The sequence below is a fragment of the Hemiscyllium ocellatum genome, chromosome 6 (assembly GCF_020745735.1).
Source record: "Hemiscyllium ocellatum isolate sHemOce1 chromosome 6, sHemOce1.pat.X.cur, whole genome shotgun sequence".
Classification (NCBI taxonomy): domain Eukaryota; kingdom Metazoa; phylum Chordata; class Chondrichthyes; order Orectolobiformes; family Hemiscylliidae; genus Hemiscyllium; species Hemiscyllium ocellatum.
Window position 1 is genome coordinate 19763427 of NC_083406.1, and position 27125 is coordinate 19790551.

The following is a 27125-nucleotide window of genomic DNA, read 5'->3' on the forward strand; positions in this document are numbered from 1 at the left end:
TTAGGCATGACCTACCCTTCACAAAACCGTGTTGACTATCCCTAATCAAGTTATTCCTTTCCAGATGATTGTTAATCCTATCTCTTATAACTTTTTACAACACCTCATTCACAACCGAAGTAAGGCTCACTGGCCTATAATTATCAGGGTTGGCCTGACTCCCCTTCTTAAACAAGGGAGCAACATTTGCTATCCTCCAGTCTCCTGGTATTACTCCTGTCGACAATAATAACATAAATATCAATGCCAAAGGCTCTTCAATCTCAACCCTGGCTTCCCAGAGAACCCAAGGATAAATCCCATCCGGCCCAGGGGACTTATCTATTTTTAGATCTTCCGAAATTGCTAAAACCTCCTCTTTGTCAACCACAATTCCATCTAATTTAGTTGCCTGTATCACCGTATTCTCACTAACATTGCCCTTTTCCAGTGTGAATACTGATGAAAAGTATTCATTAAGCACTTCCTCTATGTCCTCAGATTCTACACACAACTTTCCACAACCATCTTTGATTGGCCCTAATCTTACTCTAGTCATTCTTTTATTCCTGATATACCTATGGCAGGCCTTAGGGTTTTCCTTGATCCTATCCGTCAACAACTTCTCATGCCTCCCCCTACCCCGGATCTCCTTTGACTGCTCTTTAGATCTTTTCTGGCTAATTTATAACTCTCAAGTTATAACTGAGAGCTAATTTATAACTGAGCCTTCACATCTCATCCTCACATAGACCTCCTTCTTCCTTTTGATAAGAGGTTCAATTTTAGTAAAACATGGCTCCCTCTCTCAACAACTACCTCCCTGCCTGATAGATGTATACTTATCAAGGACCCCCAGTAGCTGTTCCTTGAATAAGCTCCACATTTCAAGTGTGTTCATCCCCTGCAGTTATCTTCCCCATCCCATGCATCCTAAATCTTATCTAATCACATCATAATTGCCCTTTTCCCCTGTTATACCTCTTTCCCTGTAGTATATACCTATCCCTGCTCATTACTATTGTCAATATGACTGAATTGTGGTCACTATCGCCAAACTGACTTTATGGAGTTTGCACATTCTTCCTGTGTCTGCGTGGTTTTCCTCCGGGTGCTCCAGTTTCCTCCCACAGTCCAAAGATGTACAGGTTAGGTGAATTGGCCATGCTAAATTGCCCATAGTGTTAGGTGAAGGGGTAAATGTAGGGGTTGCGCTTCAGCAGGTCAGTGTGGACTTGTTGGGCCAAAGGGCCTGTTTCCACACTGTAAGTAATCTAATCTAAAAAACCACTTCAGAACCATTACCTTACAGCCACTACTGAGGGGCTTTCAGTCATGACTCAGTGGGTTTAACCCATCTTTGTGAGCTATTACTGTATCAGAAAAGGTTTACATGGAATTGACTAAATCAGAAGCACAAAAACAAACCTAGGAAAGATTTATCTGCAACCAAATTAATTTGTAAATGAAAGATAAAAAGGCTTGCTTTTATAAGTTCTGAGAAAGAGTCGCTGGACCTGTAATGTTATCTTTGATTTCTCTTCACAGATGCTGCCAGACCTGCTGAGCTTTTCCATCAACTTCTGTTTTTGCATTTATAAAGTACCCTAAACAATTTCAGGATATTTCAATACTGTTGGAGCTGATTTTACCAATATCACTTCTAAAAGACAGAATATCTGATCGTATGGTATTGCACATTACGGGTTTTTGGAAGATTGTTCTGAGGTTATGCATCCATCCCAGCGTATCCAATAGAAGCAGATGTAGGCCATTCAGCCCCATGAGTACGTTCTGCCATTCAATAAGATCATAGCTGATCTGCTTGTGTTTCGAGTTCCCCATTCCCATCTAACCCCAACACCTCTTGATTTCCCTGCCTGCCCAGAAATTATCTTAAAAATATTTAATGACCCATGGCTACTGCCATCATGAGGCAGAGAGTTCAGAAAATCACACAACCCTCAGAAAAATTAATACTCCTCATTTCTATCCGAATGGGTAACCTCTAATTTTAAAACAGTGTATACTGGACTGACCCACAAGAAGAAACAATCTTTCGACGTATACCTTGTTAAGGCCATTCTGAATTTTAGAATTTCATTAAGTCATCCCTCACTCTTCTAAGAAAGCTGTACTCATCCAGACAAAGCATCCTGACTTGTGTCTTGTTGATGGTAAACTGGCTTTAGGGAGTCAGGAGGTGAACTTCTCACTGCAGGTTCCTAGGCTCTGGTCTACTCTTGTAGCCACTGTATTTATATGGCTAGTTCAGTTTAGTTTCTGGAAATTGATAACTCCCAAATTGTTGATAGTGGAGGATTCAATGATGGTAATACCATCGGATTAGATTAGATTTCCTACAATGTGGAAACAGGCCATTTGGCCCAACTAGTCCACACCAACCCTCCAAAGAGTAACCCATCCAAACCCATTCCCCTACCCTATATTTACCCTTGACTCACACACCTAAGAACACACCTAACACTATGGGCAATTTAGCATGGCCAATCCATCTGACCTGCACATCTTTGGACGGTGGTAGGAAACCAGAGCACCCAGAGAAAACCCAAGCGGACACGGCGAGAATTTGCAAACTCCACACAGACAGTCACCTGAGGCAGGTATTGAACCCAGGTCTCTGGTGCTGTGAGGCTGCAGTGCTAGCCACTGAGCCACCGTGCCACCCACAAAGCATTACCTGGGTCTTTGGATTAACAGTCTAGTGATAATACCACTAGGCCACCTCCTCCCTGTGTGTTTGTAAAGGGATGATGGTTAGTTTCTCTCTCATTGGAGATGGTCATTGCCTGGCATTTGTGTGGTGGGAATGTTACTTGCTACTTTTCAGTCAAAACCTGATATTGTCCAGATCTTGCTGCATTCGAACATGGACTGTTTCAGTACTTGAGGAGTGTCAAATAGTGTCAAACACTATGCAGTCATCAGTGAACATCCCCATTCCTGACCTTATTACTGAGGGAAGTCATTGCCAATCAGGGAGGCATGGTGGTTCAGGAATTAGCACTGCTGCCTCACAGCGCAAGGGACCTGGTCGATCCTATACTTGGACCGGTCTGTGAGGTGTTTACACAATCTCCCCAGACTGTGTGGGTTTCCTTTGGTGCTCTGGTTTCCTCCCACATTTCAAACATGTGCAGAAAAGGTGGATTGGCGATGCTAAACTGCCCATAGTGTCCAGGGATACGCAGGCTAAGTGGATTGGCCATGGGAAATGCAAGGTTGCAGGGTTAGGGTAGGGGGTGGGTCTGGGTGAGATGCTTTTTAGAAAGTCAGTGTGAACTCAATGGGCCAATAGCCGACTTCAACATTGCAGAGAATCTGCAAAACAGCTGAAGGTGGCTGTGCCTTTGACACCATCCTGCAGAAAGGTCCTGGAGCTGCAGCAACTGATTCCAAAAAAAGCAACCACCTTCCTATGTGCCATGTGTGAATTTAATCAGTGGAAAATATTTCCCTGATTGCTATTGACTCCAGTTTTTCCAGAGCTCCTTGATGCCACACTCTGTCAAATATGACTATGTTGTCAAGAGTAGTCACTTTTATCTTGCCTCTGGAATTCAGGTCTTTCATCCACATTTAAAATAAGGCTGTAAGGAGCTAAGTAACCCTGGTGGAACTCAAACTGGGCATCCCTGAGTAGTTTACTACTGATGACACCTTCCATCACTTTATTGACGCTTGAGATTAAACACTCGGAACAGAAGTTAGCTGAGTTGGATTCATCCTGTATATTGTGTACATGATACAACAGGCCAACTTTTCACACTACAGGCCAGATGCCAGTGGTGTAGCTATACTGGAATAGCATGGTAAGGGGTGCACTTCTGAAACTACTTGACAGCTTCTGAGGCTTTGCGGGTGTCCAGAACTTGTGGACGAAGTTATGTGGTGCAAGTCTTATATTGCTTTCAGAGTCGAGAATGTGGTGCTGGAAAAGCACTGCAGGCCAGGCAGCATCAGGGTGCTGTGCTTTTCCAGCACCACACTCTCGCCTCTGACCTCCAGCATCTGCAGTCCTCACATTCTGCTTATACTGTATTGCCTTCAGTCAGGTATTTCTGTCAAATCAGCAAAGCAACAATTAACATGAACAATACAATAGGCCAGTTGTCCATAAAAAATCTGTTTGAGGTCAATATATAGGTTATAGATTCTCAAAACCAAGAAACAGTATTCTATATTGGACAGGTGGTCACTATCTTGTTACCTAGTTATTTTGTTGTGGTGGACAGACATTTATTTTCATTGGAACTTTTGCTAGAGATCAATTTTCATTCATTTGCTTCCTCACAGCCCAGTTGTTTGGGATTTCCCATCAGCATCTTCTTCATCGTGGTCAATGAATTCTGTGAAAGATTCTCCTACTATGGAATGCGAGGTACTTTGCATTTTGTACACTATAATAACTTTGAGACTTAGAAAGAATTGGTTCACTTGGTTCTCAGCTGTGCAGAATTGAACAAATATTTGATGTGGCGTCCACTTGCTGAACAATGAATGTGGTAACTGCGATCCTTCATCCTAATTCATAACATGAGTAAAAATGCGATTGTATATAAAATCTTTACAGCAAACAACTGTCCAAAGATGTGCGGGTCAGGTGAATTGGCCATGCTAAATTGCCCGTAGTGTTAGGTAAGGGGTGTGTGTGGGGGTGTGGGTGGGTTGCGCTTCGGCGGGTCGGTGTGGGCTTGTAGGGCCGAGGGGCCTGTTTCCACACTGTAAGTAATCTAATCTAAGTAATCTAATCTAACTCCAACCAGCAATAACAACTTGCCTTTACAAAATGCCTTTAACTTAATAAACCATCCAAAATCACTTCGTAGGCAGGCTACTCGATTGAAATTTAATGTTGGGTTGCAAAAGGATATTTTTAGACTGGTGAACACAATCTCAGTCAAAAGCTAGGCTTTAGTGAATGTCTTAAAGGGGCCATGATGTGCAAGTGCAGGTGTTTAGACTGGGATGGACAAAGTCAGAAGTCACACAACACCAGGTTATAGTTCAACAGGTTTATTTGAAATCACAAGCTTTCAGAGGCAGGTTCACCTTACTACTTTCCAAAACCTTGTGATTTCAAATATAACCTGGTGTTGTGTGACTTCTGACCTTTAAGGAGTAGAGAGCAAATGTGTGAGTGAGTAGAAAGATAGGTAAGCTTAGGGAAGAAAATTCTGTGCTGACAGCCTAGGTAGCTAAAGGCACATCTGCCAACAGTATAGCACGTAAAATCAGAAACACACACCAGGCCGGAGTTGGAGGATCATAGGGCTGGAAGGGATTAGAGAGAGATAAGGATGGGCAAGGCCAAGAGTCATCTGAACATGAAAATGAGAATTTTTAAACTAAGGCATTGGTGGATAGACAATCAATTGACAGTGCATGGAATTAAGGTGGGGTCTGGCGAGGAGAGCATTGGGTTAGTCAAGTCCTGAGCAAATAAAGATGTAGACAAAAGTTTTGGCAGAGAAGAGATGAAATGGACATAGTTGAGGAAGCTTGAAAATACAAAACTAAAGAGCAACACGAGAGAAGATGATATGAAATGTCATACAACAATGCAGTTCAATATCTCCATGTTGGCATGCTATTTTAATAAAGATGGAACATTTCTTAACAGCTGAGTCTTCTGATCTAACAAGTCTGTCTTCTTTGTCTTCTTTAATCAGCTGTGCTTGTCCTCTATTTCCGTTATTTTCTGCACTGGACTGAGGATTTTGCAACTGCCATTTATCATGCCTTTGTTGCTCTGTGTTACTTAACACCAATCATTGGAGCAATCATTGCTGACTCCTGGTTGGGAAAATTCAAGTAAGTATTTTAAAAATAATGATACTTAATAACCAAATATGTTACAGCAATAACGTGTAAAGAGAATGCAGGCACATGGAGACCTAGAACAGATGTGCACAAATCATTTAAGGTCGCAAGACACGTTGATAAGGCCGGTTTAAAAAATACAGGACTTTGGGCTTTATAAAAAGTACAAAAGCATGAAGTTGTGCAGACACAGGGAGAATGTGCAAACTCCTTACAGTCAGTCACCTAAGGCAGGAACTGAACCCAGATCTCTGCCGCTGCAAGGCAGCAGTGCTAACCACTGTGCCACCGTGCCACCATATGTAGTTAAGAGTCAATCAGATTGCTGTGGATCTGGAGCTTTGTGTAAGCTAGACTTTGTGAAGCAGACTTCCTTCCTTAATTTGTCCAATTATCTGGTAATTTTATGATCACCATTTCTGAATCTAGACTTTGAGCTCTAGATTTGCTTGATTAATTAATTATATTCAAGTTCTCCGGTTGGTATGGTGGAGTTTGATCTCGCTGCGCCAGATCTTTCATCCTAACCTTTGGAATCCAAGCTCAGCGATATAACTACTATGATGCCACTCTCAATCACAGTCATTGGAGGCTGTGGTCAATTTCACAGCAGAATCAGAACATGTATCTGGTGATGATAAAGATATTGACAGTTTGCTAATAATAGCACAGAATATTTTTGCCTTTCTGAATCCATTTGTTAATGGATACTCTGAAATCATCTTCCATTCTCTCACACTCAGCAAATAGGAGTTACAGCTGGAAGGCACATTCTCCTGGTGATCCAACCAGTGTCAAGGAACAAGTGAAATCATGGAACTAATTTCAAGCTAACTCGTCTGGTAGCTCTGAATCATTTGGAGTGCTGATTTTGCAGCCTGTTTGGTATTGCTGGCCACTGTTTTCAATGGAGAGTAATTCTGGTGTGAGGGCCAGTGAGTGAGTGAGGTTAAAATTGCAGCTGCTAAAACTTAAGAAACCAATAACCTGTGACACCGGGAAAAAGTAAAAGCTCATTTGAGGCCAAAGTAATATTTTCAAGAAGGAGTTACAAACAGTTCTTAAGGCTAAAGGGATCATAGAACATGTAGAGAAAGTGAGAGCAGAATATTGAGTTGGAAGGTCAGTCGTGACCATATGGAACAGCAGAACATGCTCAAATGGCCAAACTCCTGCTCCTATTTTCTATGATTGTATATTTCCATTACTCTGGTCTCCGTGCACACATTGGTTTGTTTTCTTAATTATCTGAGGAACATCGAAATGGGCACATTACTCACAAAGTAATGAAGTTGACCAATCTTTTCTAGCTCAGGCAATCAACAGCAATTTGTACTGCAAAGAGGTGAGATGTAGGAATATAAATGAGCAGATGTGTTGTGCAGGTCAGACATTGTGGTTTTGTATGTAGTACACATGATGGAAAATGTTTCCATAGCTGCCAGGAAGGGATGTGCACAGTTTTATGTTTGTGCCATGCATTTTATATTTTAATGAACGAGTTGAACTTTTTTGTCTCAACTAAATTTAACTTTCTTTCATAACAGGACCATCATCTACCTGTCCATTGTCTATACAATTGGACAACTGGTGATATCAATCAGCGGCATTGCAGATATTACAGATACTGATGGCAATGGTCATCCAAATAATGTAGCAGTTCATGTGTGAGTAAATTAGCAATGCAAGTTAACATGCACATAAAAATTCAGCCAAGTTCTGGGGTACATTTCTAGGTGGAAAAGCAATCTTATATTAAAGTTTGGTTAGAGCACAATCAGATTCCTATACATGATCCTGGTCATCACTTTATAACAATGATGTAGAGGCTGAGTAATGTGTAAAGTCAATACACAAGAATGATAGTCAGGAAATATGAACAGGCTGTGCCTCTTTCCTGGAGAACACAAATGACATGCCACTATGATGTCATTCCTTGGGACAGACACAACTGCCAGTATGTTCTTCCCTATGTATTAGCTGGCATAGCATATACCACAAAGATTGTGTTCCTGTTGAGATAGATGTCTTGAAGATACCAATAAAACTATTAACCTTGTGATAATATCATTGACCTACACCTAGTATAGGTTTGGTGCTTACTGAAATTATTGTAAACTGCATACACATGTGACTGTATGAACGCATTACACTAACTCCATTGCACTGAGAGTTTGATATCTACCTTTATACCAGAACATCTCATGTCGTGATATCATGTAACTATCTTCAAGGTGCCCCTACCTGTTTGGTCTGAAGTCCATGCCATAACACAACAAGAGAAGTTGAAGAGCAATCAGGTCTCATAAATATAAGATTGTCACTCATAGATTTCATCCAAATGTTTGGAGAATTTAACCAGAGAGTGGCAAAAATGTGGAATTTGGGGGTTAACTGCCTTGAGGGGTGGTTGAAGTGAATGGCATGGGTACATTTAAGGTATAGTTAGAAAAATGCATAATAGAAAACACATGAAGGAAAAAAGAATACAAAGATGGGATAAAGTCGGGTAGAAAGAGGCTTGTGTCAAGTATACATAGTGGCAATTAGCTGGAATGGACTGAATGGCTTGTTTCCATACTGTAAATTCTATGTAATTATCTGCAATGATCCATTTTTGTTGTAATTTGCTTTAAATCTATTAGCATATCTGCCAATCTTGATCCATCTAGTGTTCAGCCATCACTGGTTTAAAAAAACCTTTTTAGCTTTTCTTTGATAAACCATGCAATGATGTTTAATATAAGTTTCAACAAAGTTTCTTGGAAGTAAAACTTCTTTTATTTTCTTTAAGGATTGTTGGTGAGCGTTTCCAAAAGTAATGAAAGTTTTGTATTTTAATCAAAATGATAAAAGAAGAATTGAGAGACTTGTTAATAATCTAAAACATCACAAGCAAAGGATATTATTAATAATTAAAGACTTGGCATCTTTCATAATCTCATTATGTTCGGAGAACTTATTAAGCAGTTCCATATTTTTGGTGTTTTGTAAACACAACAGGCAATGCCCAGAAAACTCCCACAGCCTGTAATGTAATAGTAACCAGGTAACTTGGTTTAAGAATAAATATTGGCTGGGACACTTAGGAAAATTCCCATAATCCTCTTTGAGAAAATAGCCATGTGATCTTTTACATCAATCCAAGAGGATGGACAGAACCAACGGTTTAGTCTGAAAGACAAGCTCCTCTACACTCACTCAGTACTGCACAGGGACAACAGCCTCAACTGTGCACACAAGTCCGTGGAGTGGAAATGCAACCCATACACATCTAACTCAGGAGAAAGAGTGCTATCACTGAGCCAGAGCCAACACTTAGTAATAGTAACTTGTGCCTATGTTTGTAAATTAAATCTGTTTTGTTTTCTTCAGCGCATTGGCAATGATTGGTCTGATTCTTATTGCTTTGGGCACTGGTGGCATCAAACCTTGTGTGTCAGCATTTGGTGGTGACCAGTTTGAAGAACACCAGGTAACATTAAGTTTAAACTCTTTTTTTTATCAACCGTAACAGTTATGTTAAGACATTAATCAAGCATTAACATTCCAAGAGGCATTGGCCCACATGTTGTCAGAATTGGATGACCTCACAAAAGTCCTGTTGGTCAGTCCCATGACTGTGAGTGAGCAATACAAAAATTGTCTGGCCAGTAATTGGCTGAGATCTGAAGACAAAAGAATGATGGGACGAACAGCCTTAATGAATAGGATTCAAGGTTTGGGAAAGAAACAAGGAATGATAGAGAGGAAATTGGGTAAACTGAAGATAATTTAGCGGGACAAAATGAAATAGAGGCAAAGAAAGATTGGATCAAAAGAGTGTGGAACAAGCTCAAGGAGGAAAAGTCATAGAATCCCTATAGTGTGGAAACAGGCCCTTCGGCCCAACAAGTCAGCACTGACCCTCTGAAGAGTAACCCACCCAGACCCATTTTCCATACCCTATATTTACCCCTAACTAATGCATCTAACTTACACATCCCTGAACACTATGGGCAAGTTAGCATAGCCAATTTACCTAATCTGCACATCTTTGGGCTGTGGAAAGTAACCGGAGCACCTGGAGGAAACCCACACAGACACAGGGAGAATGTGCAAACTCCACACAGATAGACGCCCAAGGCTGGAATCAGACCTGGGTCCCTGGCGCTGGGAGGCAGCAGTACTAAATACTGAGCCACCATGCCATTCCAAGGTGAGAAAGCAATCTGAAGGCTTAGCATTTCTTATTTTCAATCTGTTGGAATGAATAATTTCTAATGTTTCCATTCTGGATCAGAATGGAAGAATGCATTGCAGAAAGAGAAATCCTCTCATTAACAGGGTCTTTACATTGTTCTGAGTACCAGTCATAACTTTCAGTGGTGAGTTGAAGGAGTGATTATTGTACACATGCAGCTATTTCCTGAAACACACGTGGCCACTTCCATGAAGCTAACAGCAGAGTTAATGTTCCAGTAACTTGTGCAGATTCACAACTGACAGGGAATCTCTTCCAGGTCACAGGTTGGTGAAGGATTTACTAACAGTGCAGGCTCATAAACTCATTGTAACTTCGACAGCTCAATCTAGGTAGCAAATGACAGCAGGAGATGTGTCAATGCCCTGATGTTAAAGAATGAATATGAATTTGTGTAAATATCTTACAGTACCTTTTACTTTCTCCATTGAAGTCAATGTTTTCTTCTCTCTTCAAAGGTAAAACAAAGACGTCGGTTCTTCTCAATTTTCTATTTATCAATCAATGCTGGAAGTCTGATTTCTACCATTATTACTCCCATCCTGAGAGGTAGGCAGTAGTTGGCTTTGCTTTGTGAAGACAGTGTCAAAATCAAACTATAAATTGGTAAAACTGTTGGGAAAGCAAAACTAAATGTAAAGTCTTTGTTGATCATCATTTCATTGAAAACCAATGGCATTAATTGCAAATAATCTTGCATGTCTACCCTTAATTTTCACGAATTTCTGTATGCAATTATTTTCTTTGTCCATTTTACCCTAAAATACAGGCCTTTTGCCAATGGCAGTATCAGATCAAAGCTCAATTTTATTATTACAACATTGGAATTTGTAGGAGAAAATAAGGGTCCCGGCCTCCCCATGACGTAGCCACAAAACAGACAACACAAAATATCTGCACTTAGCCACTAAGCCAACCCCACAATGCCTTGAATTTGCCAAACCAGCTGTCTCAGACATCACACATACATCAGGACATGACTCATCCAGTCCCAGACCAAGAGAATATACTGATAATGCACTTCCTATTCCACAATAGCCCATCACCTCTGATGTCCTTAGGACACAGCTGCTCCCACTAGGAGACAAGTCTTCACAAGGCACCAAAGATACTTTGTTTGCCCCCCTCAACAATACAAACACATTGATACCAGGATGAAACCCACTAACACCTACTCCAGCCAAAGATCAGAATTGCTTGAGTAAATTAAGAAACTCATTGTCAGACACCAGACACTTGAATCATTTCAAGTTAACTTTATTTCTCTTTATTGTACAACTCATTGTCTCGTCATTGTCTCATAACTCAGACTTCACTGTGATAAAGGTATAAAACTCCACTGTTTTCTCTGTTTGAGGAAGAAACTGTGGTTCCTTCTGAGCAGCTTGTCAGTGACTGTTTCCGTGGACTCAAGTCTCTTCAGTGATATCGCTGTTTGTTAAATAAATCCTTGTCAGTTCTCAGTCTGATCTGTGTGTTTGTGATCCATGATTAGTTGGGCTAAATTCTCCAACAAAAATGGACAAGGTCTCTAACCCTGAGATTTGTTCCATCATTGAGTTAGATCAGGATGTGTCTGTATACTTACTCTGTCTTGATTTCCTCACCCTTAATACCTTGGTCTAACAAAAATCTATTAATATTAGAGTCATAGATTCATAAAGTTACACAGCATAGAAGCAGACCATTCGGTCCAACTCGCGCGTGCCAACCAGACATCCTAAACTGATCAAGTCCCATTGGCCAGCATTTGACCCATATCCTTCTAAACCCTTCCTATTCATATACCATCCAGATGGTTTTTAAATGTTGTAATTGTACCTGCCTACTTCCTCTGACAACTCATTACAGACACGCAGCACTCTCTGCATGAAAACATTGCCCTTTTAAATCTTTCCCCACTCATGTTAAACCTATAATCTCTAGTTTTGGGCTTCCTTACCTTGGGACAAAGACCTTGTCTATTCACCTATCCCTTGCCCCTAATGATTTTATTAAATTCTATAATGTCATTCTTCAACCTCCAATGCTCCAGGGAAAATAGCCCAAGGCTATTCAGCCTCTCCCTATAGCTCAAACCCTCCAACTGTGGCAATATCCTTGTAACTCTTTTCTGCACCCTTTCAAATTTAACAACAGCTTTCCAATAGCAGGGAGACCAGAACTGAATACTCGTTTTGAAATTTTCCCAACTGATCCAAACTCTCAACAGTTTTTTATGAGGTGAAAAGTTCCAGATTATCACTATCCTGTGTGTGAAAAGTGCCTCACCCTAGAATGTCCAAGCTCTCTACAAGGTTCTGCCTCATTGTTCTGGATTCAAATATGTGAGAGAATAATTCATGTCTATCAACTCTATCAAATCTATTGATCATCTTGAACAACTCAATGAGACTGCAACTTCATTGTCTGTACTCAGGGAATATAAATCTAACCATTACTCAATCCTTTCAGCCCCATTTTCATTCTGGTGAATCTGTGCTGTGCTTCCTCAAAGGTATATCCTTCCTGTCATGAAAGCAGTGAATACAGTTACTCGAAATGGTATCTCCTCTGAGTTTTGTGCAACTGAACTAACTTCCACCTCTTTGAGATGAAATCAAAATTTTGTGAGATAGGAATGTAAAATCATGGAAAGCCCATGGCACAGGAAGAGGCCATTCAGCCCATCCTGTCTGCACAGCTGAAGTAGTGTTATCCAGCCAGTTAATTCCACTTCCTAGTTCTTGGTTTGTAGCCCTATGGATTACGGAAATTCAAGGGTATACCCCAGTCTTTTTTTTAAATATGCTGAGTGTTTCTGCCTCTGCTTCTCTTTCAGACAGTGAGTTCCAAGCTCCCACCAACCTCTGGATGAAAACCATTTTTCCCCTTTAGCCATTCTGCCAATAACATTAAATCGTTGATGCCTCTCTACAAAAATAGCTCGGTGCCACCTGTCCAATCTACTTAAACTTCTCATGATTTCTTCACCTCTAGATTTTCCCTCAGCCTCCTTTATTCCAAAACAAAAACTTCATCTCAAATAACCTTCTCTCGTATTTAAATTCTCCATTCTGGGCAGCATCCTCATAAATCCCCTCCATATCTTCTTTGGTGCGATCGTATCCTTTGTATCACGTAGTGACTGCAGGACTCTCGACGCAGTTTCACTTCTGGCTCCTGAATTTTATGCCGTGGGACATATCCTAAATTAATCTTGTTCCATTTGCCAGCACTTGGCCCATATCCCTCCGATGATTTGCCTTCCTGCCTACAATATCTGCCTGTCCTACTACGCTTCAGGCTCTGAGATCCCTCTGTTCCCAAGTATTTCTCAGAATGCTGTCATGTATCCGATTTTGATCAGTTGGGCCAATGGACCAAGGAGTGGCAGATGGAGTTTAACTTAGATGAATGTAAGGTGCTGCATTTTGGAAAGGGCAGAACTCATGGAGTTCAGGTTCATAGTTCCTTGAAAGTGGAATTGCAGGTAGGTAGGATAGTGAAGAAGGCGTTTGGTATGCTTTCTTTTATTGGTCAGAGTATTGAGTAGAGGGGTTGGAACGTTATGTTGTGGATGTTAAGGACATTGGTTCAGCCACTGGAATATTGTGTGCAATTCTGAACTCCCTCCTCTAGGAAGGGAATTGTGAAACTTGAAAGGACCTAGCAAAGATTTACAAGGATGTTGCCAAGGTTGGAGTGTTTGAGCTAAAGGGAGAGGCTAAAAAGGGTGGGGCTGTTTTCCCTGGAGTGTTAGAGGTGAGGGGTGACCTTACAGAGGTTTATGAAATCATGGGGGGGCATGGATAGGGTAAATAGACGAGGTCTTTCCCCTGCGTTGGGTGAGTCCAGAACTAGAGGACATAGGTTTGGGGTGAGAGGGGAAATATATAAAAGGGATCTAAGGGACAACTTTCTCATGCAAAGGGTGGCTCGTGTATGGAATGAACTGCCATAGTAAGTGGTGGAGGATGGTACAGTCACAACATTTAAAAGGCATCTGGATGGGTACATGAATAAGAAGAGTTCAGAGGGATATGGGTCAGGTGCTGGCAAATGGGACTAGATTAATTTAGGATGTCTCGTTAGCATGGATGAGTTGGATCGAAGGGTCTGTTTCCATGCTTACATTTCTATGACTGTAAGACTCTATGTATTGTGTGTTCCTGTGCCCTTCACAAATGCTTTCAAATTTGAACACTGTATCCTTCTCCCTCACGTTCAATCACATGGCTAATTTTGTATTATCAGCAAACTTCACAACCATAACCTCTACCTTGGCACTTCCAGACATGAGCCTTGATCACTACTGTTTTCCTCTAATTGTAACAAAATGGTTGTGATGCTAATGTAATGGCATTTTTTTTTGAGTGTTGAATTCTAACCTTGTCATACTTTCCATATTTTAGGTCAACAATGTGGTCATGTTGCTCAGGCATGTTACCCCCTTGCCTTTGGAGTGCCAGCAGCACTGATGGCAATTGCTTTGAGTAAGTCATATCTATTCCCTTCTCCAGAAACTATCTGCTACATTGCAACTGAAAACAACCAATGCTAAAGATCCAAGCAATCAGGCAGCATTCATGGAGAGAGAGCTGGCTAATATTTTGAGTCTCGATGACTCTTCATCAGAGCTGACTTGAAGTGTGGAGGGGACAGCATTTATACAACAGTTTGTGGTAGAGGAGTGTGGGGATAGTGGGTGTAGGGTGCTGGAGAATAGATGTAGATAGTTCAGATTAAGCAATCAGAATGTGAGAACGGCAGAACAACAGTGTGAGAAAGTGAGGACTGCAGATGCTGAAGATCAGAGTCAAGAGTGTGGCGCTGAAAAAGCACAGCAGGCCAGGCAGCATCCGAGGAGCAGGAGAATCGATGTTTCAGGCAAGAGGCCTTCATCAGGAATGAGGCTGTGTGCTGAGGGAGTGGAAAGATTAATGGAAGGGAGTGTGAGGGGGGGGAGGAGGTAGCTGAGAGTGCGATAGGCGGATGGAGGTGCGGGTAATGGTGATAGGTGGGACAGGAGGGTGGAGCAGATAGGTGGGAAGGAAGATGGACAGGTAGGACAGGTCAAGAAGGCGATGCAGAGTTGGGAAGTTGGAACTGGGATAAGGTGGTGATGGGGGGGTGGGGGTGGGAATGAGGAAACTGGTGACCTTCACAGTGGTGCCATGTGGTTGGAGGGTCCCAAGGTGGAAGATGAGGCGTTCTTCCTCCAGGCATTAGATGGTTCATGACATGTCCAACAGTATGTCCAACTGCCAGAATTGAAAGGACAGACAGTCCTCCTGGGTGAGGGGAGGGAAAAGAGGCCATGATAACAGAATGTAACAAGCTAAAAAACAAGGGAGGTTCACAATTTGAAGGTGTTGAACTCAATATTAAGTCCAGAAGGCTGGAAAGTGCCAAGTCTGAAGATGGTCAAAAATCACATGACACCAGGTTATAGTTCAATGGGTTTATTTGAAAACACTAGCGTGATTCGCTGGAACACTGCAGCATGTGGAGGACAGATGCGAGCAGGATAATGTGTTAAAATCACCGGCTACGGGAAAGTTGGGGTCCTACTAGTGCATGACTCCAGCATCTGCAGTAATTCATTCCTACATTTGATATATGGCAACAATTTGTATCATACTTATAGATAATCATTAATAACTAGGAAGACTTTTATCTCTCATGCATTTCATATTCACACGATAGACAGAATAAATAGTAAGAGATAGACAGAGCCAAACAATCCCACAACCAGCGGATCAGATCTAAACTTTGCAGTCCTGCCACTTCCAGCCCTGAACGATGGTGAATAATTAGATTAGATTACTTGCAGTGTAGAAACAGGCCCTTCGGCCCAACAAGTCCACACTGACCCGCCGAAGCGTAACCCACCCATACCCCTACATTTACCCCTTACCTAACACTACGGGCAATTTAGCATGGCCAATTCACCTGACCCGCACATCTTTGGACTGTGGGAGGAAACCGGAGCACCCGGAGGAAACCCACGCAGACAACGTGCAAACTCCACACAGACAGTCACCTGAGTCGGGAATTGAACCCGGGTCTCAGGCGCTGTGAGGCAGCAGTGCTAACCACTGTGCCACCGTGCCACCCACAAATTAAAACAACTTACTGGAGGAGGAAGCTCCACAAATATCCCCATCCTCAATGATGGAAGTGGCCAACACAGCAGTGCAAAATTAAACCTAAAGCATTTGCAGAGGTACCAAGTGGATGATTCATTGTAGTCTCCTCCAGAGGTCCCCAGTAACACCGATACCAGTCTTCAGTCAATCCTATGCACTTTATGTGAGAACAAGAAATTGTGGAAGACATTGGATTCTGCAAATGTCATGGGCCCTAACAACATTCCGGCAATAGTCCTGAAGACTTGTGCTCCAGACCTTTCCGCTTCCTAGGCCAAACCCATCCAGTACAGTTACAATAATGGCATCCACCCGACAATGTGAAAAATTGCCCATATATGTCCTGTACAGTGAAAGCAGGACAAATTCAACTCGACCAATTACAACCCCATCAGTTTACTCTCAATCAATTGTAAAATGATGGAAGGTGTCATCTACAGCGCTATCAAACATCTTCAGCTGCTCCATCAATGACCTTTCCTCCAACATCATGTCAGGTGGTAATGTTCGCTGATGATTGCACAATGTTCAGCACCATTCACAGATACTCAGATGCTGAAGCAGTTTATGTTCAAATGGAACAAAATCTGGACAATATCCAGGCTTGTGCTGACAAATGGCAAGTAACATCGAACCACCACCCCATGACATTCAATAGTATTATCATTATTGAATCCCTCAGTATCAACATCCTCAAGGTTATCATTGACCAGAGATTTAACTGGAGTCACTACATTAACACAGTGGCTGCAAAAGCAGGTCAGAGGCTAAGAATAACAGGGAATAACTCACCTCTTGACTCCCCAAAGCCTGTCCACTATCTACAAGGCATAAGTCAGGAGTGTGATGGAATACTTTCCACCTGCTTGGATGGGTGCAGTTCCAACAGCACTCAAGAGGCTTGACACCATCCAGGACAAAGCAGCTTGCTTATTGGCACCACATCCACTCCCTCCACCACTCAGTAGCAGCAGTGTGTACTATCGACAAGAAGCACTGCAGAAATTCAACAAAGATCCTCGGACAGCACCCTCCAAACCCAAACCACTTCCATCGGGAATACAAGGGCAGCTGATACATGGGAACACCACCACATCCCTCCAAGCCTCTCACTATCTGACTTGGAAATATATCACTGTTCCTTCGCTGTTGTTGGGTCAAACTCCTGGAATTCCCTCTCTAATGTCATTGTGGGTCAACCCACAGCAGGTTGACTGTAACAGTTCAAGAAGGCAGCTCACTACCACCTTCTCAAGGGGAACTTGGGACATCCACATCTCATGTATGAATAAAATAGCAGTTCAGGGTTAGTGGGAGTTGAGGAGATGTTAGAGTTAGAGCCTATTGTAAGAGATGTAAAGACTTTATGGTTACATTTTTTCTTGAATTTGCTCACATAGAATGATACAGTGCGGGGAGAGGGGATCTGGCCAATCATATCTCTGCCAGCTCTTTGAAAGAGCTGTCTACTTAGTCCAACTCCTTATTCTGAAAACATAAAGGAGGTGAGAGTGCTGTTTGACTGGGTGGGAGAGTTTGAGGTGGAGTATATGTGGTTAAACCGCAGAGAGACTGTCAGAGATGGAAACCCTCCCATATGTGATTTCTCAATGCACATTCTTGGCACGAAAACTCCATGCTGTTATCAAAGAAGAATATATACATTTCATGTTATATCAGGCAAAACAATTATAATCTACTTACCATGTCATGTTATGTGTTTCAGTTGTATTTATAGGAGGAAGTCCTTTGTATAGGAAATCTACACCCGAGGGGAATATTATGCTTAAAGTTTGCAAGTGCATATGGGTAAGTGATAAGACTGAAATTAAGTACTACAGGTTAATGATCATGTCAGTATGGAACACTGAGAAAGATGATGATGCTTATTGGCTTCTCCCAGAATTTTTGTTTTGTGTTTGTGGCAACATTATATTTTTTAATGAACTCACAGTATGTGGTTGCCAGTGGAGTGGCCAAAAGGTTATTGTCCTTCATTGCAAGGCTGTTGCAGATGGCAATTAAATGCCAACATTTGGCTATGGGTCTGGAGTCACATATAGACCAGGCCAGATAAGGCCAACAGGTTCCCTTCCCTTAAGCTCAAAGGATATTGGTGATCCAAATGTTTTTAATGACAATCTGACAGCTGTATGGCCACCTTTATCACAATAGCTTTGTTTTAAAACCCAAATTTATTTAATTAATTCCCCTCAGCAACTGAGGACTTAGCATCTTTTGGTGTTTGGTCTATTTTCATATGCTGGTTAGTCTCTAATCAATAAAGGTACAGGTACCTCCAGCTCAATGCTGGTGCCTGGTTTAATCGAAGAATTTTAAATTCCTTGTTGCTGCAATGGGATTTGAAGTCATCCCTCTAGATCATTGCACAGACATTTATATTTTGAGCGCTGCACCTAACTCTAATGTTACCATTTCCTTGTAAGCTGACTCTTAGGAAACAAAACTTGTACCTTGGACATTGTGTGTGCCAAAAGAATATATCAGCCTTTTTATTTGTGATAGCGATGGGATGACTTGCAATTTTGCAAAGAGGTAGTGGAGAGAACAATATTACACAATGGGGAAGAATGACAAACTATGATTTAAAGTTCACCATGGAGAACTCAATGCAAAATAAGGAAGCATGTTTGAAATAGCTAGCTCATCAGGGAGAAGACATACTTTGAATTAGCTTTGGATTAGGCACTTAAAGATTTATGTTCACAGTTTCCTGACAATGGGAACAAACTGCTAACTTGAGTTACAATGTCCAACCACTTGAAAGCATTACCTTCTATATCACAGAACAGCTCATTTAGCTCAAAGTATCAGTGCTGGTGCTTAGGCCTCACACGATCCTCCTCCTAACTTACTATGCCTCATCCCTCAACATCATTTTCTATTCCTTTCTCCTTCAATTATTCAGACTAGACAGGATTGACGTTCACAAGGAGGACTGTTAGCAATTCTGGAAAGTGTGAAAATAGATAAGTCCCCTGGGCCAGATGGAATTTATCCTAGGATTCTCTAGGAAGCCAGGGATGGGATTACAGAGCCTTTGGCTTTGGTCTTTTTACCATTATTGTCTACAGGAATAGTGCCAGAAGACTGGAGGATAGCAAATGTTGTTCTCTTGTTCAAGAAGGGGAGGAGAGTCAACCCTGGTAATTATAGACCAGTGAGCCTTACTTCGAATGTGAGTAAAGTGTTGGAAAAGGTTATAAGAGATAGGATTTATAATCATCTAGAAAGGAATAAGTTGATTAGGGATAGTCAACATGGTTTTGTGAAGGATAGGTGATGCCTCACAAACCTTATTGAGTTCTTTGAGATGATGACCATGAGGGTAAAGTGGTAGGTGTGGTCCATATGCATTTCAGTAAGGCATTTGACAAGGTTCCTAACAGTAGCCTTTTGCACAAATGACCTGGATGAGGGCCTTCCGAAGAAAGATGGGTTAGTAAATGTGCCAAGCACACTAAAGTTGATAGAGTTATGGACAGTGCGGAAAAATGTTATGGGCTACAGAGGGACACAGATAAGCTGCAGAGTTGGGCTGAGATGTGTCAAATGGAGTTTAATATGGAAAAGTGTGAAGTGATTCACTTTGGAAGGAGCAACGGGAATAAAGAGTACTGGGCTAATGGTAAGATTCTTGGTGATTTAGGTGATTCAGCAGGGGGTGGGAACCCAAATTGTAGTTTGAGTGTTTAGAAGGCTGAGAGTAGCGAGATCTGAAATAGGTTTCAAGGTGGCATGAAGGCATCAGCACGCAAAACGTTGGTTTGAAGTGTGTCTACTTCAATGCCCCAGGAGCATCCGTAATAAGGTGGGTGAACTTGCAGCATGTTTTGGTACCTGGGATTTCAATGTTGTGGCCATTTCAGAGACAGGACTGGAGTGGTCGTTGCAGGTTCCAGGATTTAGATGTTTCAGGAAGAACAGAGAAGATGGTAAAAGGTGGAGGGGGGGTTGGGGGGGGTGGCATTATTCGTCAAGGACAGTATTACGGTTGCAGAAAGGACGTTTGAGGACTCAGCAACTGAGATATTATAAGCTGAGTTCAGAAACAGGAAAGGAGAGGTCACCCTGTTGGGAGTTTTCTATAGGCCTCCGAGATGTAGACGAAAGGATAGCAAAGATGATTCTGGATAGGAGGGATAACAACAGGGTAGTTGTTATGGGGATTTAAATTTCCAGCTATTAACTGGGAATACTATAGGTCAAGTGCCTTAGATGGGTCAGTTTTTGTCCAATGTATGCAGGAGGGCTTCCAGACGCAGTATGTACACAGGCCAACGAGGGGCAAAGCCATATTAGGTCTGGTACTGGGTAACTAACCCAGCCAGATGGTAGGTGAGCACTTTAGTGATAGTGACCACAATTCGTTTATGTTACTTTAGCGATGGAAAGGGATTGGTTTATACCGCAGGGCAAGAGTTATAGCTGGGGGAAAGGCAATTATGATGCGATTAGGCTAGATTTATGATGTATAGGATGGGGAAGGAAACTGCAGGGGATGGAACAATTGAAATGTGGAGCTTATTCAAGGAACAGCTACTGCGTGTCCTTGTTAAGTATGTACCTGTAAGGCAGGGAGGAAGTTGTTGAGCACGGGAGCCATGGTTTACTAAGGAAATTGAATCTCTTGTCAAGAGCAAGAAGAAGGCTTATGTTAGGATGAGATGTGAAAGCTCAGTTAGGACACTTGAGAGTTACAGGTTAGCCAGGAAAGACTGAAAGAAAGAGTTAAGAAGAGCCAGGAGGGGATATGGGAAATCATTGGCAGATAGGATCAAGGAAAACCCTAAAGCTTTCTACAGGTATATCAGGAATAAAAAAAAACTAGAGTAAGATTAGGACCAATTAAAGATGGTAGTGAGAAGTTGTGCTTGGAGTCAGAGATTGATAGGGCAAGTGCTAAATGAATATTTTCATCAGTATTCACACTTGAAAAAGACAATGTTGTCAAGGAGAATCCTGAGAAAAAAGTTACTAGACTAGATGGGATTGAGGTTTACAAGGAGGAGGTGTTAGCAATTTTGGAAAGCGTAAAAATACATAAGTCCCCCTGGGCTGGATAGAATTTATCCCAGGATTCTCTGGGAAGCCAGGGAGGAGCTTGCAGAGCCTTTGGTTTTGATCTTCATGTTGTCATTGTCTCCAGGAATAGTGCCAGAAGGCTGGAGGATAGCAAATGTTGTTGTCTTGTTCAAGAAGGGAAGTAGAGACAATCCTGGTAATTATCCACCAAAGAGCCTTACTTCAGTTGTGGATAAACTGTTGGAAGAGGTTATAAGAGATAGGATTGATAATCATTTGGAAAGGAATAAGTTGATTAGGGATAGTCAACATGGTTTTGTGAAGGGTAAGTTGTGCCTCACACACCCTATTGAGTTCTTTGAGATGGTGACCAAACAGTTGAATGAGGATAGAGGGGTTGATGTGATGCAGTAAGGCATTTGATAAGGTTCCCCTTGGTAGGCTCTTGCACAAAATATGGAGGCATGGGATTGAGGGTGATTTCATGGTTTGAATCAGAAATTGGCTAGCTGAAAGAAGATAGAGTGTGGTGATTAATGGGAAAGATCATCCTGGAGTTCAGTTAATAGTGGTGTACTGCAAGGATCTGTTTTGAGTCCACTGCCATTTGTCATTTTTATTAATGACCCAGATGAGGGCGTAGAAGGATGGATTAAGGTCGGTAGAGTTATGGATAGTGAAGAAGGATGTTGTAGATTACAAAATGACATAGATCAGCTGCAGAGCTGGGCTGAGAGGTAGCAAATGGAATTTAATGTGGGAAAGTGTGAGGTGATTCACTTTGGAAGGCGCAACAGGAATGCAGAGTATTTGGCTAATGGTTAGATTCTTGGTAGTGTCGATGAGCAGATATATCTCAGTGTCCAGGCACATAGATCCCTGAAAATTGCCACCCAGGTTGACAGGGTTGTTAAGAAGGTATACGGTGCGTTAGCTTTTATTAGTAGAGGGATTGAGTTTCTGAACCATGAGGTCATGCTGCAGTTTTACAAAACTCTGGTGCGGTCGCACTTGGAGTATTGTGTACAGTTCTGGTCACCACATTATAGGAAGGACGTGGAAGCTCTGGAAAGGGTGCAGAAGAGATTTACTAGAATGTTGCCTAGTTTGGAGGGAAGGTCTTGTGAGGAAAGGCTGAGGGAGTTGAGGCTGTTTTCGTTGAAGAGAAGAAGGTTGAGAGGTGACTTAATTGAGACATACAAGACAATTAGAGGGTTAGATATGGTGGACAGTGAAAACCTTTTTCCTCGGATGGTAATGGCTAGCATGACAGGACATAGCTTTAAATTGAGGGGTGATAGATATAGGACAGATGTCAGAGGTCGTTTCTTTACTCAGAGAATAGTAGGGGTGTGGAACACACTGCCTGCAACAGTAGTATACTCGCCAACATTAAGGCATTTAAATGGTTGTTGAATGGACATGTGGATGAAAATGGAATAGTGTAGATGGGTTCAGATGGGTTCCACAGGTCGATGCAACATCAAGGACTGGAGGTCCTGTACTGCGCTGCGATGTTTTATGTTCTGTGTTCTGTGTTCTATCTGTCATCCTCCTCTGCTTGTCCTCTCAATCACTCTTTAAGCAAGTTCCATATTCTCACCACTTGCTGCATGGGTAAAGAAGTTTCTTGTGAATTCCTGATTTTAATTATTAGTGGCTTATTATATCAATGGCCTCTAATGTTGCATTGCTCCACAAGAAATAGCCTAGACATTATATCCATTGTGGAAATATAGCCTCAGTTTGCAGTGATTCTCTTGTGTTGCTCAGATCTTTGATCACAGAAGTTTCCACCATGTTGGTTTCCTATATGGTGATTTGCAGAACAGACAACTTTATGTCCAGCACACCATTAGGCTTAGGAACATTGACTTTTTTCTTCCCCTTTTCTTTGTCTCCAAATTTTTCTTCCTGGCTTTCTCATCTTGCTCTCTCCTCACATCTCCGCACTATCTACCACATCGGTTAGATATTAAGTCTCAAATGCCTTTGACTTCTCAATAATCTTCCAATATTTGGCACGTGTTCCCATGCTGGTTACTCCCTAACCTGTGAACTTACAGGTGTATCCATATCACTGTCGATGCTTGGTGTATAGTAGAAGTCAAAATAGTGTAAACTTCTCGTGCCATATGCCATACAAGCTAGATTTGCAGTTTCCTCATTCAAGGTCTTATATGAAATGGGATTGGCAAATTCACACCAGCACATCCTATTGGAACTAATGGCTAAGTAAACTCCAAATTCCATCTAGTTCATTTTCCACCATCTTGGTAGTCATCAGACGAAACATTAACGGAGTTACTTATTAATTGGGGCAATTAGTTTCCATGATCTACCTGTAACATGCCCCATACATAACATGAAGAAAGCCTCATCAGAATGCAGAGTTTTGGGAAAAATTGAGGTGATTAACACATTTGCATTAAAACTCAGAAATAGAAAATAGGAAGATTGTAGGTTTGCCCCTGTATGCTACCTTTAACAACTACAGGTATCTCAAATTGGATTTGGTCAGTGAAGTGTTTTTGTCATTTTTAAACTGATATAATGAGGAAAGTGTTCCAGTCAATTTGTGCAGAGCAAGCTTCCACAAACAGCAATGTGAAATTTGCCAGATAATCAGTTTTCATGTTGCTCACTGAGGGCTAAATATTGGCAAAGGTATCAGGGAGCAATCACTAACCCTGTTTGAAATAGTGGCCAGGGGATCTTTTCATGCACCTGACAGCACAGAGAGGATCTGAACTGAATATCTTATCTAAGAGAGAGTACCTCTGACACTGCAGCACTCATAGTGCACTGGACAGCTTGTGATTCTGTCCTTGAAACCAAAAATACAAAGCTTTGACTCAGAGGTGAGAATGCTATTGTCTATGTAATATAAATGTCTATACAATCCATGGAGTCACTGAAACAGAAGGCTACTCATCAGATGAAAAGGATTGCTGGGTAGCTTGTGTGGAGCATTAACACCAGCAGAGGCCACTTGGCCTTTCCAGTGCTGTAAAATACTTGATATTCAAAATGTTCAAAATCATCTGTGTTCAAGATAGGGGTGTCCAATAGACAATAGACAATAGGTGCAGGAGTAGGCCATTCAGCCCTTCGAGCCTGCACCGCCATTCAATATGATCATGGCTGATCATTTCTAATCAGTATCCGCTCCCTGCCTTATCTCCATAACCCTTGATTCCTCTATCTTTGAGAGCTCTATCCAACTCTTTCTTAAATGAATCCAGAGACTGGGCCTCCACTGTCCTCTGGGGCAGAGCATTCCACACAGCCACCACTCTCTGGGTGAAAACGTTTCTCCTCATCTCTGTCCTAAATGGTCTATCCCGTATTTTTAAGCTGTGTCCTCTGGTTCGTCACTCACCCATCAGCGGAAACATGTTTCCTGCTGCCAGAGTGTCCAATCCTTTCATAATCTTATACGTCTCAATCATATCCCCTCTCAGTCTTCTAAACTCAAGGGTATGCAAGCCCAGTCGCTTCAGTCTTTCAGTGTAAGGTAATCCCGCCATTCCAGGAATTGACCTCATGAACCTACACTGCACTCCCTCAATAGCCAGAATGTCTTTCCTCAAATTTGGCAACCAGAACTGCACACAGTACTCCAGGTGTGGTCTCACCAGGGCCCTGTACAGTTGCAGAAGCACCTCTTTGCTTCTATATTCAATCCCTCTTGTTATGAAGGCCAGCATGCTATTAGCCTTCTTCACTACCTGCTGTACCTGCATGCTTGCCTTCATTGACTGGTGTACAAGAACACCCAGATCTCTCTGTACTGCCCCTTTACCTAAATTAATTCCATTGAGGTAGTAATCTGCCTTCCTGTTCTTGCCACCAAAGTGGATAACCATACATTTATCCACATTAAACTGCATCTGCCATGCATCTGCCCACTCACCTAACTTGTCCAGGTCACCCTGTAATCTCCTAACATCCTCATCACATTTCACCCTGCTACCCAGCTTTGTATCATCAGCAAATTTGCTAATGTTATTGCTGATACCATCATCTATATCATTAACATATATTGTAAAAAGCTGCGGTCCCAGCACGGATCCCTGCGGTACCCCACTGGTCACTGCCTGCCATTCCGAAATAGAGCCGTTTATCACTACCCTTTGTTTCCTATCAGCCAACCAATTTTCAATCCGATCTAGTACTTTGCCCCCAATACCATGTGCCCTAAGTTTACTCACTAACCTCCTATGTGGAACTTTATCAAAAGCTTTCTGAAAGTCCAGGTACACTACATCTACTGGATCTCCCTCGTCCATTCTCAGAGTTACATCCTCAAAAAACTCCAGAAGATTAGTCAAGCATGATTTCCCCTTCATAAATCCATGCTGACTCTTTCCTATCCTGTTACTACTATCCAGATATGCCGTAATCTCATCCTTTATAATAGATTCCAGCATCTTTCCCACCACTAAGGTCAGACTAACTGGTCTATAATTTCCTGCTTTCTCTCTCCCACCTTTCTTAAAAAGTGGTATAACATTCCAGAGGTGAAACATTGTAGTTCAAGTTAACAGCTTGCCCCGATGCTGAAAAATTCTGGCATCATATTTTTAAATGCCAAATCCATGCATGGAAAGAAACTGGTATTGGAAACTCAAATATATCAATCCATGTCCCACCAACACATACTGACCTACCATTTTCCCTCTGTTCCATTGATAGTATCCCATAGGTGTGAGCAAACAATTAAATGCCAGGCTTAACTTGGTTAGTTTTCCTTTAGCATGCAATGTAACATTGTCAATAGTATTTATTTTAAATTATTGTTTTTCGACAGTTTGCTCTAAAGAACAGATTCCAGCATCGTAGCAACCAATATCCCAAACGGGAGCACTTTATGGACTGGGCTGCAGAGAAATATGATGTGAGTTTGTGGGTTAAATATTACTTTCTTGGGTTTCCAATTGTAGAATCATATCAACATGCCTGTTCTGACTCTTCAAAGGAGCTCTCTAATTATTCCCATAGGATTTCTTACCCCATACTTTCCCCTTCAAGACTTTATCCGATTGCTTTTTGAAAGTTCCTATTCAATCTGCCTTCGATGCCCTTTCAGTCAGCACATTCCTGATCATAACAACTCACTGTATTAAAGAAGACTCCTCAACTCTGTTCATTTTGCCAATGACCTCAAATCCATATCCTATAGTTACCCGCCAATAGAAACATTTCACACCATATATTCAATTCAAACCCGCCCATAATTTTCAATACTTTTATCTAACTTTCCTTTATCCCTTTATCCTACCTGCACCAAGGAGTACATTTCAGATTATCTAGTGTTTCCATGTAACTGAAGCTTTGTCTGAGGCCTAATGATGCTTGTCAATATTTTTAATAATGATATTTCTCATTTAAAGTCACAACCTCATGGTCTTGTTATTCAGAACAACTCAAGAAACGAGCAGTGTTCAAAATCCTAGAAAGCTCATTGGAAAAAAAAGTCAGCATAATAAATGTGTGAACAGAGTAAATACATCAGCATGGCAAAAGTGTCCACAAAATAAACATGACTCCGTAGTGATTTTTATTTATAGATTAATGTATAGGCTAGTATTTATTGCTCATCTCTAATTGCCCAGAGGGCAGTTAAGAGTCAACCCCAATGCCATGGTTCTGAAGTCACATGCAGGCCAGCCCAGGTAAGGATGGCAGTTTCCTTCCTTAAAGGACTAGATAGGTGTTTTCCAAGAATTGGTCCTCATTGAATCTTAATTCCACATTTTCTTTATATTGAATTCAAATTCCACAATCTTCCATGGCAGGATTTGAACTCAGGTACCCAGAGTTACCTGAGTCTCTAGACTAACAGTGCAGCAATAAGACCACTGAGCTATCACATTCCC

The 27125-nt window shown here is 41.7% G+C and overlaps 1 protein-coding gene across 1 annotated transcript in view; it reads left to right on the forward strand.

Moving 5' to 3' along the window:
- Positions 1 to 27125, forward strand: part of LOC132816664 (solute carrier family 15 member 1-like) — a 57115-nt gene that overhangs the window by 4930 nt on the left and 25060 nt on the right. Inside the window, exons 3-10 of the mRNA XM_060826518.1 lie at positions 4297 to 4381; positions 5673 to 5814; positions 7371 to 7490; positions 9199 to 9298; positions 10525 to 10615; positions 14461 to 14541; positions 17924 to 18006; positions 26057 to 26143. Of these exons, the coding sequence (XP_060682501.1) occupies positions 4297 to 4381; positions 5673 to 5814; positions 7371 to 7490; positions 9199 to 9298; positions 10525 to 10615; positions 14461 to 14541; positions 17924 to 18006; positions 26057 to 26143 (789 nt within the window). The remainder of the gene's footprint in view (positions 1 to 4296; positions 4382 to 5672; positions 5815 to 7370; positions 7491 to 9198; positions 9299 to 10524; positions 10616 to 14460; positions 14542 to 17923; positions 18007 to 26056; positions 26144 to 27125) is intronic.